Source organism: Primulina tabacum, chromosome 7, assembly GCF_025594145.1.
Source record: "Primulina tabacum isolate GXHZ01 chromosome 7, ASM2559414v2, whole genome shotgun sequence".
Classification (NCBI taxonomy): Eukaryota; Viridiplantae; Streptophyta; class Magnoliopsida; order Lamiales; family Gesneriaceae; genus Primulina; species Primulina tabacum.
The window spans coordinates 37,033,137-37,047,529 of record NC_134556.1 but is presented as its reverse complement, the minus strand read 5'-3'; the positions used below and the strand labels follow the sequence as shown (position 1 = coordinate 37,047,529).

The following is a 14,393-nucleotide window of genomic DNA, read 5'->3' as shown; positions in this document are numbered from 1 at the left end:
CACAGATAAAGATTCGCGAGATCGTCTCATAAGAGACCTACTCAACATTTTTTGTAGCACAACAATTATCAACATTTTTTTCTTTGAAAATATTTTGCAACAAACTTCAAGATAATTTATTGTTTTTCAAAATTTTATTAACTACAAAAAAAATATAAACAATAATCTAAATATTTATTGTATAATTCGTAATCATGGTGAAGTGATCATATATATATATATATATATATTCATATTCTATACAGAATGTGCACGCCCGTGCGCACACATGCATATATATATATATAAATTTGATTCGACCTTCAATTTTCACTGATCTGTAAATCCTCGGACATGATTTTGTGGTTTCCGACTACTAATTCATAGTTTTTAGACAAAAAAAGAGTGTTCGGGGAAACTATACATCATAGTATGTGACAAATTACTATTTGTTGCCAGTTTTTTTTCCTCTATATTTTAATAATATAATTTAAAGTGTATTTGGTGCAGCGGTTATCTGAATTAGGAAATGTTGGATCCGGAAGTGCATACGTGGATTCTGCAAACCTTAAGAACAAGATCAATGGGACTCATTTTCTGGTTTCCCAGGAAAAAAATTTAAATTACTACACTAACCATGCACCAGAGTTACCGACATGCTTAGGAGGCCCCCACTCTACGGGCATGAATAGTAAGAAGAGGCCGTTACATGTGGATCCAAATGGGGCGTTAAATGCAAAGATTGGTCAAGAAATTATGTTTCTTTTATTGCTCTCTTGACTCCTCGCATCACCCGAAACAGAAAAGAAAATTGTGAATTCTTTCACTTTCTGTATTGTCCTTTTGTTTGTTTAATCTTTTGGGTCTAATGTGTTTCATGCTTGATAGTTTTTGTCAAGTTTTCTTGAATTTTAGACCTGTTTCTTCATCAAGATTTGAATTGTAGTTTCTTGAGAGAGAACTTGAGGGCCCTTCTCGTATATTTATTGGATTTTCTTCTGTTTTTCTCCATTTTTTGCGGGTCTTTTTGGGAACAAGATTTGATATGGGTGTTATTAGCACGATAATGGGTGTTTTCGGATTTGGTTTTGGGATCACAGCTGGGCTTGTGGTGGGATACTTTTTGTTCATATACTATCAACCGAGTGATGTCAAGGTTGGTTAGTTTTATTATTATTATTTTTTTAACGCTAATTCTGAAATCAATACTCCCATTTGAAGTCTGGAGGAAAATGTTTTATCTTGATGTTTTTTTTTTACTTACGTTTGTTGCTTGTTTTTTGTTCTTGTTTGGGTTAATCTTTGTAACTTTTCTTCCATAGTCTGAACTTTTGATGCCTTTTTTCGTACACATTGCTGTATTTTGCATCGTTGGTGGTGAAACTTTTACAATATAAGAAAATTTTCGAGTAAAAATTAAATCTTTTAATTTCGGAGGATTGCCTATGTGACTAGTTTTGAGGACGTTGTAACTTATTTGGAATTTACACTCAACAGGATCCCCAAATTCGTCCATTGGTAGAAAAAGATTCTAAAAGTCTTCAAAAGCTGCTCCCAGAAATACCTCTTTGGATAAAAAATCCTGATTACGATAGAGTAAGTTCCAGTTTACTGTGCTCTATGAAAGATTCTGCAAGAATAGTGTTACTTCACATCCTCCATTTTTGTCTTAGTTCATAGTCTGAAACGATCTTGTACAGGTCGATTGGCTGAACAAATTCATAGGATATATGTGGCCTTGTTTGGATAAGGTATGGTTATGAATTTGTTATGGAAATTTTGGAGTGTGATGAAAGAAAGTAGTCTTATTTTACATTAATTCTGTGATTGCATGAATTTTCGGTTTTTCTGTTGTTTGGAGACATTTGTCATTGTGACGAAACTTTAACATTCTAAGGTCCTCAGGCAATCTGCAAGATGGCGAAGAAAATAGTTGAGCCCATGATAGCTGAGCAAATTCCAAAATACAAAATTGATTCGGTGGATTTTGAAGCACTAACTTTGGGATGCCTTCCGCCTACTTTTCAAGGTCTCATCACTGATACATTCTTCTACATCCAGATATAATTTGCAGACAAAATGCACAATGGACTATAAATATCACTAGTATATCATGTCATGGTTGTCACTTGTTTGTGTCTTCCTAGAAAAACCTTCACTTTTTGCTGACAATCTTGAACAGAACCAATTGTCATAAAAGGGGATCGTTTCTCGATCAATTCAAACAAATGAATCTCTATTATTCAATGCATCTTGTAATACGAGTTGCTGTTTGATCTCAAATAACCTCCTTTAAGTTTGAGATTACTGTTTTAATTGCAACGAACAATGTCAATAGTGAAGGTTGATATCTGATTCGAACAATTGATTCATATTGATGTAAATTCTGCATGTTGAAATTATGGGTTCATCAAGAAAGAAAACTACTTATTGTTACGTTTTGGTACATGTCTTCTTGATTTCAACATGTGGTCTATGATATTGTGCCAGGAATGAAAGTATATAACACCGAGGAAAAGGAATTGATAATGGAGCTAAGCTTGAAATGGGCTGCGAAACCTAACATCCTGGTTGCTATTAAAGCATTTGGATTGAGAGCTACTATCCAGGTAGTCTATCTATTAAATATCACACGGAAACGAGGCGATACAGAAACAAAATAAGACAGCATTCAAAAACTTAGGATACTACATGGTTTCAAAGCCGCGGAATTAGCGCCGACTCCCTTTTTTATATCTAATAATTATCATGTACTTGTGATGACACCCTGACTGTTTTTTTTTTTTGAGAATGTCAGGTGCTTGACCTGCAAGTATTTGCTTCTCCACGAATCACGTTAAAGCCACTGGTTCCAAGCTTTCCTTGTTTCGCAAATATGCATGTTTCTCTAATGGAGAAGGTGTGTGTTGATGGATTAAAATCTGTTTGTAATATTTCACATGAAACTCAAATGGCATTTGCTGAGAGGCTTGTACAAAGCAATACACATACTTTTTGCATTGCAAATTTTATGCAAATTGTGAAATTTCGTGGGAAATCAACAATCATACATGGAAAAAGTTAAATATGTTCAGGATTTAGGTAACCATTGAATTGCAGACCTGACGATCTTCTCCCTTTAAATTTTCTTTGTAGCCTCATGTTGATTTTGGAGTAAAGCTGCTAGGTGCTGATGCTATGTCCATCCCTGGGGCATACAGATTTGTACAAGTAATACTGAATTAATGTGTCCTTTCATAACCAAAAAATCATTCGTACTTTTTACCATGAAATGTTGTTGGTATTTGAAGTTGATATAGTACACCCCCTTGCAAAATTTCATGTTTTGTTTTAGGATCTTATCAAAGATCAGGTTGCAAATATGTATTTATGGCCTAAAAGACTCGAAGTTCAGATAATGGATCCCTCAAAGTATGTTTAAATCTTTGTATTGTTAACATTCTCCAACTATAATAAGTTCTTCAATTAATGATATGTATTGTTTTTTGGCCATTGACAGAGCAATGAAGAAACCAGTTGGGATTCTTGATGTGAAAGTTGTCAGAGCCTTAAAGCTTAAGAAGAAGGATATCTTAGGGGCATCTGACCCTTATGTGAAGATAAATCTTACTGAAGAGAAACTTCCGTCCAAGAAAACAACAGTAAAACATAAGGACCTGAACCCTGAATGGAATGAGCAATTTACTTTTGTTGTTAAGGATCCTGAATCTCAAGTTTTAGAGCTTACTGTTTACGACTGGGAACAGGTACATCTATGTCTTTTGCTATGCAATCATGATGAACTGGACCATGATGTGTTGGCCTCCTCGTTGCATTGGGATTCAAAGTCATCTCTAATGTACTGTATGGTCGCCTGCCTATGTTAGACAACAATCAAAATGTGGTGTTTCGGTTAAAAGATATGAATTCGACCATTACCAACAACTTTAATAGGTATAGTGGGAGGCACTCTATGCTACAATTTCCTTCCCCTTATTTAGTCCCTGTTGATTTCTTTGTTTAGGTTAGTTCGCATGAGAAGATGGGATTGAATTTAATACCATTGAAAGAGCTCACACCCGAGGAGCCAAAGACTATGACTCTCGATCTTCTCAAAAACCTGAATCCGGACGATGTTCAGAATGAGAAGTCGAGAGGACAACTTGTTATTGAAGTCAATTACAAACCCTTAAAGGATTTAGAGTTGCCAACCAATCTCGCGGATTCAGATTCAGTACAAAAGGCTCCTGAAGGAACCCCTGAAGGTGGCGGTCTGCTCGTTATTATAGTCCACGAAGCTCAAGATTTGGAAGGGAAAAACCATACAAATCCATCAGTACGTCTACTATTTAGAGGGGAGGAACGAAAAACTAAGGTAAAACAGTCTGATAAATCTGTGTATAATTCAAGAATTTGATGCCAAAACTTGTCATGAATGATTAAATTTCTTTTAAATGGTACAAATTTGACAGGCTGTGAAGAAGAACAGAGATCCAAGATGGGAAGAGGAGTTTCAGTTCATGCTGGATGAGCCTCCCACAAATGATAGGATTCATGTTGAAGTTGTCAGCACGTCGAAAAGATTGGCTCTGCTACAACCTAAGGTAATTGAGCGTGCAGTGACAAAATTTTAGACCTGGTTTATACAAGATTCATCTTCCTCTGATCAACATAGAAACTTGTTTCCTCGTAGGAAACGTTGGGCTATGTGGATATATACTTGTCGGATATTGTCAACAACAAACGAATCAACGAGAGGTACCACCTCATCAACTCGAAAAATGGCAGGATCCAGATTGAAATGCAATGGAGAACTGCATCTTGAAGCGGGTATTTCTACAGTTTAAGACATTGGTTTTTTTCAATAAATGTTTTTGTGAATATTGTCCAATAACGAGTTGGCTATTAGCTAGCTAGCTTTTAGGGATTGGTTTTTCCACATTTGTGTACTGCTCGTATTATATGACACTTGAGAGCAATCAGCCTTTTGGAATTCTGATCAAATTTCATGTTATTTATTATTAGGCAAAGTATTTTCAGACAATCATATATATAATTAATTTTAAAAATATTACTTAATTATAAACAAAAAGAAAATGATGCAATTTCTACATATTTAAGATAAAAATATAATCTATATACATATATTGTCAAATTTCATTTTTAAAAAAATTATTAATGAACAAATCCTTGCACACACACATATATTGTATAATCATCTTATAAATCTTATCTTTTAAAACGAAAAAAATAAAAAATATATTATATTAAATAATGATAGACTGAATAATAATAATTTCTATAAAATTTGATGTAAGAATAAGTTTTCTAATTAAAAATTAAGTCATTATATACTCTTATTGTTACATTAATTATGTTATGACCGTTTCGGACGAAGATTTTAGGCTTATCGCCTTTTCATGGAATTTAGTACATTGTTTTTTAGATAAAATTTCGGGTTTCTTTTATATAAAAATGAGTTTTAGGTAATTTTTTTATAATTATATGTTTTTTTTATATTTGAATAAAAAAATACAGAATATAACGTAAACAAATATTTAAAAACTAGTTAGCTGAAGCGTGACACGACTTTATGGAAACTCGAAAGCGCATCAACGGAAAGCCCACGTTTCGATTCGACCCGACCCGTTTATTCATCCCGCTCTATCTCAATTTAAATCCCAATCTGAATATTCAATTCAAATCAAGCAAGTACCATCGCCGCTTGTCGTAGCAGTAGGAAAATGGAGATGAAATCACCTCCGCCGTGTCCCCCCACAGTCACTATCCGACGCAATCCACCTCGAAAAGCACGCGCCACCCCTTCCTCCGCCGTGCCCCTCCGTGAACTTTTCACTTCACCAGCTCCTCCAACAGACGTCCCCTCGTGTCCTCTTGGAGACATTCTCTCCGATGAGTTTATTGAAATTCCTGAGAATACTGATAATCATGAAAACCTTCGTTCGCCTAAAATTATATCCGAAAACCTTAAGGTCTACTTAAGAATCCGAGCCGTGGATATCCAGAGGCATGGTGTCCACCCCAAAAGTAGGAAGGAGTTGAAGAATGCTTGGCCAAAAAATCCGAAGGTAACTATTAGTTCAAGACCGAAATTAAAGAAGAACAGTGAAATATGTGTACAAATAAACGATGATTTGCGTTCCGTCATTGTTTCAACTCCTCAAGCGTTGCAAGAAACTAAGAGAATCAAATCAGAGGCCTATGAAGGATTTTCTCACGTCTTCTCTCCTGAAGCGTCTCAGGTTATTAAGTACTTATTACGGTGCTGGTTAAATTTGTGCTAGTACTGATTTATTTTTTTTTATCTTGCTTTGTAGACTGATGTGTATGAGAAAATGGTGAACCCATTAGTTGAAGACTTTCTTAATGGGAAAAGCGGATTGCTTGTGGCCATGGGGCCTACCGGCTCTGGGAAGACTCACACGGTTTTTGGGTGTGCAAGGGAGCCTGGTATGGTGCCTCTTGCTATTCGAAGAATTTTTTGCAAAAGTGAAAGCGATGGGATTCAATCATCTAGGTAATGTTTTATAGAAAAATGTTTTAAATAATGAAAGAAACCGTTTGCTTGACCTCAATTCCTTGCTTTTGTTTGTGTACTCACTCACTTTAAAACATCATAGTCGACAAAGTTATTAATATGTATGACGTTATGTGGGTGGTAGGATTTTCCATCTTTCAATGTTTGAAATCTGCTCGGAAAAAGGAAAGGCTGAGAGAATGGTTGATTTATTGCATGATGGCGGTGAAATATGCATGCAACAGTCAATTGTCAGGGGCCTCCAAGAGGTAGCTCAATTTGGACTCTATATTTGACCATTGAATGCTCATAACTATTCATACATGATTGCACTTTTTTTAACGGGATCAAGGAGCCATAACTATAAGTAATCATTTTTGGTCATTTAGGTGGTGGTTTTTGATGCTCAGCAAGCTGAGTTACTAATTGCTCAAGGAATGCTAAAACGTTCAACAGCAATGACCAATTCAAATAGTCAATCGAGGTTCCTGACCTATTATTTCTAATTGTTTTCAAACTTCTATATTTTCTGGTCACATGAAACAATAATGCCGCTGATGAACTATGCTTTGCGTTATACCGCAATAGGTATTTTTGATTGCCTTACGTGCTTATTCACTATGTTCTTAGGTGCTTATCAGGTCAAATTCATCTAAATAATTTGTTATTTTTTCTTTTCATTATGAATTTTTATGTCAATTTCAGTTAGGTAGTGCTCATCCAATTTGGGTGATTTTTGGAGGTGTAGCTTTATCATTGATTTATGATTCATCAACTAATCTAATTTGCAAAATTACATTTCGGTTAACAATCAATCAGTTTCTTCCTCACTACACCGTTTGCGAGATGGACATCAGACGCTATGGCTGTTGGGGAACTGATTTAGGCCATAGGAATTGATGACTCCTAGATTTTCTTTTCTACAATTTCATCATTGTCTTTATTATTTAATAATGTCTTCGTCGATGAATTTTATCCCCCTTTGACCGTTCCAATTTACATTTTTGACTAATTAGTGCAGTCGTTCGCAATGCATCATTAACATCCAATGTGGTTCCAATAAAACTAATGAGGACATTGATAGCAAATCAAGTACTGCTGTGTTATCAATTGTGGACCTTGCTGGAGCTGAGAAGGAAAAGAAGACTGGTAATCAGGTAAAAAGTGAATGATATTTGCAGGAACCAAAAATTCTGTAGCTGGATGACATTGGTAATACTTGTACCTGCATTTTCAAAAATATTAACCTCCTTCGTTATTTTAAAGTAAAACTGACAGCCATCTATTCCTAGATGTGTCAATTTTCATCTGCAACTCAACCATGGATTTGTGTATTAATTGAATTACGCAGGCTTCTGTTTGCAAAATTCCGTTGCAATTTTATTGAGTGCAAACCATTTCTCTAGAAGCTTTTATTTCAAATTTGTATAATATTTTTTTATTTTAATTTGTTTTTTTCTCTAATGTATTTTAAAAATAATAGCTTAGATTTGTGAAGATTTTGTGGCCGTTACTTTTTTTTAATTAGTATTATTGCCTATTGGTGTAAGATAAAGTTTTACTCTTGACAATTTTAATTAGTTTGAGTCCTCTTTGATCTATGTTCTTTTTTTCTTACATGCTCATATATTTCTCATTGTGACTGCATAGATTCGCCCCAGTATATCCATAGAGCATTCTGACAACCGCTTTTCTTTCTTCCACATATTTTATAAAATGAAGACATATTTCTTGAAATTACATGGATAGAAGTAGTAGTCATTTGCAAAGAAATTATTAATATTCAAAACATATTTGATTAAATGTTGTTCTGGTCAAATAACACATCCTCTTGCACAATGTTGATGTTTTACAGGGTACCAGATTGCTAGAGAGCAATTTCATCAACAATACCTCAATGGTGTTTGGTCAGTGCTTGAGGGTAAGACACCCATAACTTTCAGGTTATTTTGCCCTCTTGATTTCTTGCGTCAGACTCACGAACAGACATGTAGTCGAAGCCATGTCCTTATTTTTGGAAATGGAATCTGCTGTATGTTGTCCTTTAGTTACATTTTTTGTTTTCAGTCATTGTTGGAGCACCAGAAAAACCAAACTAAGCCACTGCAAAAGCACTACCAATACTCCTTGGTAATCTATGTTTTTATAGTTGATCAGATATTTTGAAACAATTAGCTTCCTAAATTTTCCTTCTTGATTTTACATGGTATTCTGAATCTGATTTACCGTGATCAGTTAACAAGGTATTTGAGAGAGTATCTGGAAGGCAAGAAGAGGATGATGTTGGTGAGTTTACAGATCAAGTGTTATGTTCTTTAAGTCATCTCAACAATTCAAATATGTTTATATATTTCTACAGATTTTAACAGTAAAGCCTGGTATAGAGGATTATCTCAGCACTTCTTTTCTGTTGAGGCAGGCATCGCCATTCACAAAAATCAAGTAGGGAACTCTGTAAGATTTCCTCTTGGCCTGTTGGACACCAAACAAAGTCTTAATGAAATATTTTCATATTTTATGTAGGTTTAAAAGTCTTGTAGAGCCAGTAATATAACTTGCAGCAAGAGACCAAACCAAGCATTTCCTCGATCAGAGCAGCTTAAGAAAATGAAGATCAATAGTGATGAAGCTTATTTGGTAAATAATTTGCCGATTTTTTCAACAACCGATTATTAGCAATTGTGTAATCATAAGTCCTACCATGCTATTTTGCTGGCCTAGTCTACCTTGTAACTCATAATTAGATTCAAAACTGGTTCAACTTTTCAATCATAGATGTTGATGAATCAATATGCAGTTTTATCGAACAATATGTTCTTAAAATATATAAAATGTGTTCATTGTCATAGTTTGCAGTATGTTAACTGTTATTTTAATTATAATTTCTGTTACCATCACATTTGTCTCTTGAGCAGGCAAAGTGCGAGCTCTTCAAAATTTCTCTCTCACCGGTACTGCCAAATTTTATAAAAATATGAACTGATTTACAATATTACAGACTACTGTTCCGTATATGTTTCTTCATATTTTACGAATTCAAGCCACTGCTGTCAAATAGACAAAGCGCAAGCTTTTGTTTCAGTGATGTAATCTAGTTTACCAATTCTGTAAACCACTATTGCCCCTTTTCATGCTCTTTCTGCCTACTCGCTTTGATTATATTCCATTTTCAGGTCGACGGGAGAATTGGTGACAGAAATGTACCATTGACTACCTCAGGTTGCTTAAATATATCTTTTTAATTATTATACAATTTTTATCCTTCATTTATATAGCTTTATTTTTCCTTTTTCAATATTCCTCATTTGGTGATACTCTATGGACAGGGATAGCTATGAAAGTGGTCAAAGATGGCCTCAATAAAAAAATTGAGGAGATTGATGATGCATGCTTGACGGAGATTGAGGTCCTGGATGATGGATTTGTGAGTAAGGAAGTTAGTGGGAAATCATCGTCAGAGAGGGATTGTGTTATACATAATAATGACAAAGATAGGAAGTACCAAATCCTGCAAGGATTTTCAAAAGCTTTGTGGAATGTCTTGAAACATTATAAGGAAAAAAAAGAGGTGAGAACTGTTATTGGGACAACCAAATAATGGTTAGTAAACAGAATTTTCATATCTTTTTATATTTCTAAATACTGTTCATTTAGCTAAAATTTATTACATTCACTATATTCTTAAATCTTGATTTCTTATTCTACTTTCCAATAGGGGATCGAAAATGAAAACTGTCACCTAAGAGATTTCTTAACCAAGGAGCAGACAAGAAACTTGGACCTCCAGAATGAACTGACACATGAAAGGATGAGACTCTCTCATCTAGAAAATGAACTGAAGCAACTGAAGTCTCATTATATGTGCCATAAACAAACTTGTACCGGTCGCGAATTTCCAGTTTCATTGAATTATGCTTGTTCTAGTCCTTCAAAATGTGAAACAGCTTCATTTAGCGAGGTACCTAAAGACAAATTGTGTCCTTTGAGATCTATCATCTGGCTCCTTATTTTTTTAAATTTTATTTTTAGAAGGTACCTGCTTTTACTTTTCAAGGTTTAAGGGCAGGAAGCCTTATGAAATATCAAATTATTTTTGGGACAATGTGAATACAAAATTATGGTTATTTTGTGTTTATACTAGCCCACCATCTAATTAATGAAACACATGCTCCTTTTCAGGGTTTCTAATTTCCTCTAATAGCTTAGTCTTTGTAAAATAGATGGTTTTGTTGGTCAGTAAATTTCAGTGCAGTTGAACCTTGAAATTGGATCTTGTTGCTTGAACGAGTTGAAGGAAACTTAAAATAAGAAGAAAGCCGATCACTCTATGAATCACCTGCATTCTCTACATTGTGCGCCCCTGTATGATGATGCTCTTACTTTTTGCATGATTATTTCTTTTATGTTCAGGTGAGAGATTCAGGAGTGACTTTTGCATCATCTGGTGAAGTGGAAGAGCATCCTAGTCAGGTTAAAAATAGCAATCCATTTTCTTCGCTGTTTTGTTTCCTCAAAATAACTCATCTTTTATGCATACTGTCAGCAACTTGAAGTTCTCTCGAAGAGTATTAATGAAGCTGAAGAAGCAGTGGGCCTTAAAGTTACCGGCATGGTTGATATGTATTCCAGAACCGAGAACCCTCCAGTAAGTACTGATAATGCTGAAGATGACTTTAGAGCCATCGGCACATTGGATATGTTTTCAACAAGTGAAACCCACTACACAAGTCATGCCCAAGATGCTGCAGGATTTAAAGACACGAGCACGGCGGATTTGTATTCCAGACCTAAAGACTTCTCAGTAACTGCTGTTGATGTTGAAGATGGCATGATAAATACTGGCACATCAGACATTTGTTGCACAAGTGAAACAACTAGTCTGTTGGAAAGTGCGTGCCTTCATTTGAGTCATGAGTGCGAACAAGCTGATGAAAACTTTGTGGGAGATGCAAACAATTCGAAACCTGAGAGTGATTGTGTATTAAATGGATCTTGTCTTGATGCTTCATTGAAATTTGAAAGTAAAAAAACTCCTCAAGATTATGAAAATTTAAGATATGCTAACAGAGACCAGACTCAGCTTGAAAGCGGGGAAAGAGGTTTGAATTTAAGCTCGTTATCTTTACCTTGAAAAAAAAAATTGCTTGTGCTTGTCACTAAGGGAAGTAGGAAACCATTCTTTGAGACACCCATCTGTACCAATACTCTAAAATGAAGTAGATCGAGGTGATTTTGCACTTCCAAACCCCGAAAGAGTTAATTCCCACCATTTATTGTTCTATGCAGAGTGAACTTGGCCCTAAGAGAACATAAACGTCCAGGATAAAATCCATACTGACACACGATGAGGTCTCTTTGTTCGAGACCTTGCCAATTGATCATGATGTTGAGATACACTACACATTCCACTTCTTTAAATTTATCCTTCTTTTAATTCGATTTGCTAGTTCACTGATTAGTTCTATGATCCTATGCAGTCAGTTTTATGATATTTCTATGAAAATGCCTTCTGTCTTTGATTAAGAGAAACATGTCTTCTGTTGCAGCCTTTTCAAATGCCGAACCTCCTAAGAATGATGGAAGCTGTTTTGTAGCGGAGGAAGCACAATTCAATAATGAAAAGAGCAAGGTTAGTTGATAGATAAAGAACTTAGAAAATTTTTTATTTGATTTCCTCATCTTTCATTTATCTGCTTGAGTATCAACTTTGATGTAATGTCTAAAATTCTGATCCATTCAACCCAGCAACATATTCTTTTTGTTAAAACACGTGAGAGTAAGAAGTTAATAGTATGGATATGTATTTTTCTTTGTAACAGCCAATGCTCGTCCTTTGCTTGCCAGTGTGTGCATGGTGAATAGTTTCAAGATTTTTCTTCTGCTCCATTAATCGGGAGAAAGGTGTAATGATTGTAATGATATATCCTTCTCCTCTATGATGATCACATGGTCTGGGACGGGTTGAACTACAAGCTTTAACTATGGGTTGGCCATTTTTTTAGTGAACTATGGGTTGGACTTTTGTATTGCTAAAATTTATTCACATGATGGTTGCATATTCTAGTTTGCCGGTTGTTTCGGGAACTGGTTAAGTTAAATAATGTACGTTGTGATTGAAGTAATTTTGCATGTGTTTCCTTGAGAAATTTTTTTAATCATCTTTATTGCCTAATTTCCAAGCAGCTCAATCCATCAATCACTGTTCTGCCTAAGTGCGACAATTTTCGGCTTTCAGAGAAACCAAAAAGGTTTTCGCTAGCAACTCATAATCTGTTTGTGTCATAGTATATTGCCACATCGCACCATGATTCCATCTATCTCAAGATTTTCTTCATTCTATATTACTCAACAAACTACCTTTCAAATTATTCAGGAGACTCCTGCCATCTTCATCTGTTTTATTGAAGGACATCAGCAGATTGGAGGTTAACGATGAGGAAGACAAGCCTAAGGTAAAAAAATTCAAGCAAGCCAACAATTTTTCTTCACCATTACTTACAAGTATGCCACAAAAGCACCGATCTGTTAAATTAATTATACTTATTCCCTGGCTATTTTTGTCTGCATACAAAACTGGCTGAAAGAATATGTTTCTTGCATAGATAACACTTTTTCAATCCAGATTCAGGCCTTTATCTTAACGTTTTAATCTATTTGATTATTCATCCACAAAATCTTTTTAACATTGGAAAGTATTGATGCAGGTTGCTCGAGGAGCGAAGAGGGCACTAATGGACGACAAGAGTAGAACACAAGGCAGCTTATCTCTCCTTCATTTACTTACAACTAATCTTGACAGATGAGTAAACTCGTTTTTTAAAAATTCATCAAACTAATTGAAATTTGACGGTGGATATTTCTTTTTTAAAAACAATATGCAAGATGAAGGGTAAAATAATCATTAATATATTTAATTCAAGTTATAATAATTATTTTAATGATTCATGTTTTGTCACATTAGCACTATCAATATTAATATTAGTTAATGTGTTCGAAGCATGAATCACTAAATATACGATTGTGGTACTACTGTAAAAGTAGCTTCTATTGGGTGCAATAATTGTATTTGTTGGGTAGAACAATCGAAATATAGTGCTTGTTTGTTGTACTTTTTAAAATATTTGTGTTGTACTGTTACCACCATCTATAATTTTTGGTAAAATGGTAAATGTTCAGTTCTACAATTGATAACAGAACAAGGTCACGAGTTCGATTCTCATTGATCGTAAATAGTGTAATTATTAGGAAAGAAATTGTTGGGTGAAATTATTGTTCAATCGAAACGTGGCGTTTGATGTGTTGGACTGTTTAAAATATTTGAATTATATTATTACCTGTCAGTTATACCTTTTGGTAAGACGATAAACACTCGGTCCCTCATTTTCTTACCAGCCTCGGGATTTTTTTCATTTTAAAATTTCTGCCCATCTCTAGGTAAATGTTTTATTTTTAAATTTGTGGTAGTGGCAGACATAAAAATCAACCGAAATATTTTAAATCCAAAAAATAGTATTTTTTATAGTTAAGAAGATTTTATTTTTTAAATGTACTATTCATAATATTTTTTAATAATTTTGTTATCTAAATTTAAATCTAAAATATTTTAATATTACTTTGGCTGATTTTTTTATTTAAAATATTTCGGTTAATTTTTAATGTCCCCCTTTGCAATAATTTAAATATAAAATCATTTATGTGAGGTGGACAACAATTTTAAAATTAAAAAAAAATTAAGATTAAAGTCTTACGAGGTGGGTCAGTTAATGAGATGTTATATTAAAGATAATATACATCATCATTTTTAAAAAAATAATATCGACCGTAAAATTGTACATTTTGAAGTTTTTTTTTAACAACACAACTTTGATAATTTTTTTTTTAAAAAAAGTACGTTAAA

General features: G+C 34.3%; 2 protein-coding genes across 3 annotated transcripts; both read left to right on the top strand.

The window, feature by feature from the left end:
* Positions 1-520: 520 nt before the first annotated feature.
* Positions 521-4,952, top strand: LOC142551632 (synaptotagmin-2-like). Of its 2 annotated transcripts, none has more exons than XM_075660968.1 (12): positions 521-1,135; positions 1,477-1,575; positions 1,680-1,730; positions 1,885-2,008; positions 2,470-2,588; positions 2,777-2,878; positions 3,115-3,189; positions 3,314-3,390; positions 3,479-3,725; positions 3,983-4,333; positions 4,431-4,562; positions 4,652-4,952. In XM_075660968.1, exons 1-12 carry the CDS (start codon positions 1,025-1,027, stop codon positions 4,781-4,783), a joined length of 1,620 nt encoding a protein of 539 aa, XP_075517083.1. In that variant the 5' UTR covers positions 521-1,024; the 3' UTR covers positions 4,784-4,952. The 2 variants fall into 2 exon arrangements, with proteins under 2 accessions (XP_075517083.1, XP_075517084.1); XM_075660969.1 differs by having other exon boundaries at positions 1,076-1,135; positions 1,877-2,008.
* A 626-nt stretch (positions 4,953-5,578) lies between these two features.
* On the top strand, positions 5,579-13,429 carry LOC142551630 (kinesin-like protein KIN-6). The gene is given in 20 exon segments (XM_075660966.1): positions 5,579-6,221; positions 6,297-6,496; positions 6,642-6,765; positions 6,886-6,980; positions 7,518-7,653; positions 8,352-8,417; positions 8,564-8,626; positions 8,732-8,782; positions 8,856-8,938; positions 9,020-9,039; positions 9,042-9,133; positions 9,670-9,715; positions 9,823-10,064; positions 10,212-10,454; positions 10,907-10,966; positions 11,040-11,595; positions 12,043-12,125; positions 12,680-12,744; positions 12,870-12,948; positions 13,201-13,429. Coding segments are annotated over 20 exon segments (2,922 nt in total). The 5' UTR covers positions 5,579-5,702; the 3' UTR covers positions 13,300-13,429.
* Positions 13,430-14,393: the final 964 nt, after the last annotated feature.

What these genes read in the sequence shown, in the direction of transcription:
- LOC142551632 (XM_075660968.1), top strand. Translation starts at nt 1,025, where the DNA reads ATGGGTGTTATTAGCACGATAATGGGTGTTTTCGGATTTGGTTTTGGG. An exon ending in CTGTTTACGACTGGGAACAG is followed by an intron (nt 3,726 to 3,982) that starts GTACATCTATGT and finishes TTCTTTGTTTAG; the next exon opens with GTTAGTTCGCATGAGAAGAT. An exon ending in GGGAGGAACGAAAAACTAAG is followed by an intron (nt 4,334 to 4,430) that starts GTAAAACAGTCT and finishes CAAATTTGACAG; the next exon opens with GCTGTGAAGAAGAACAGAGA.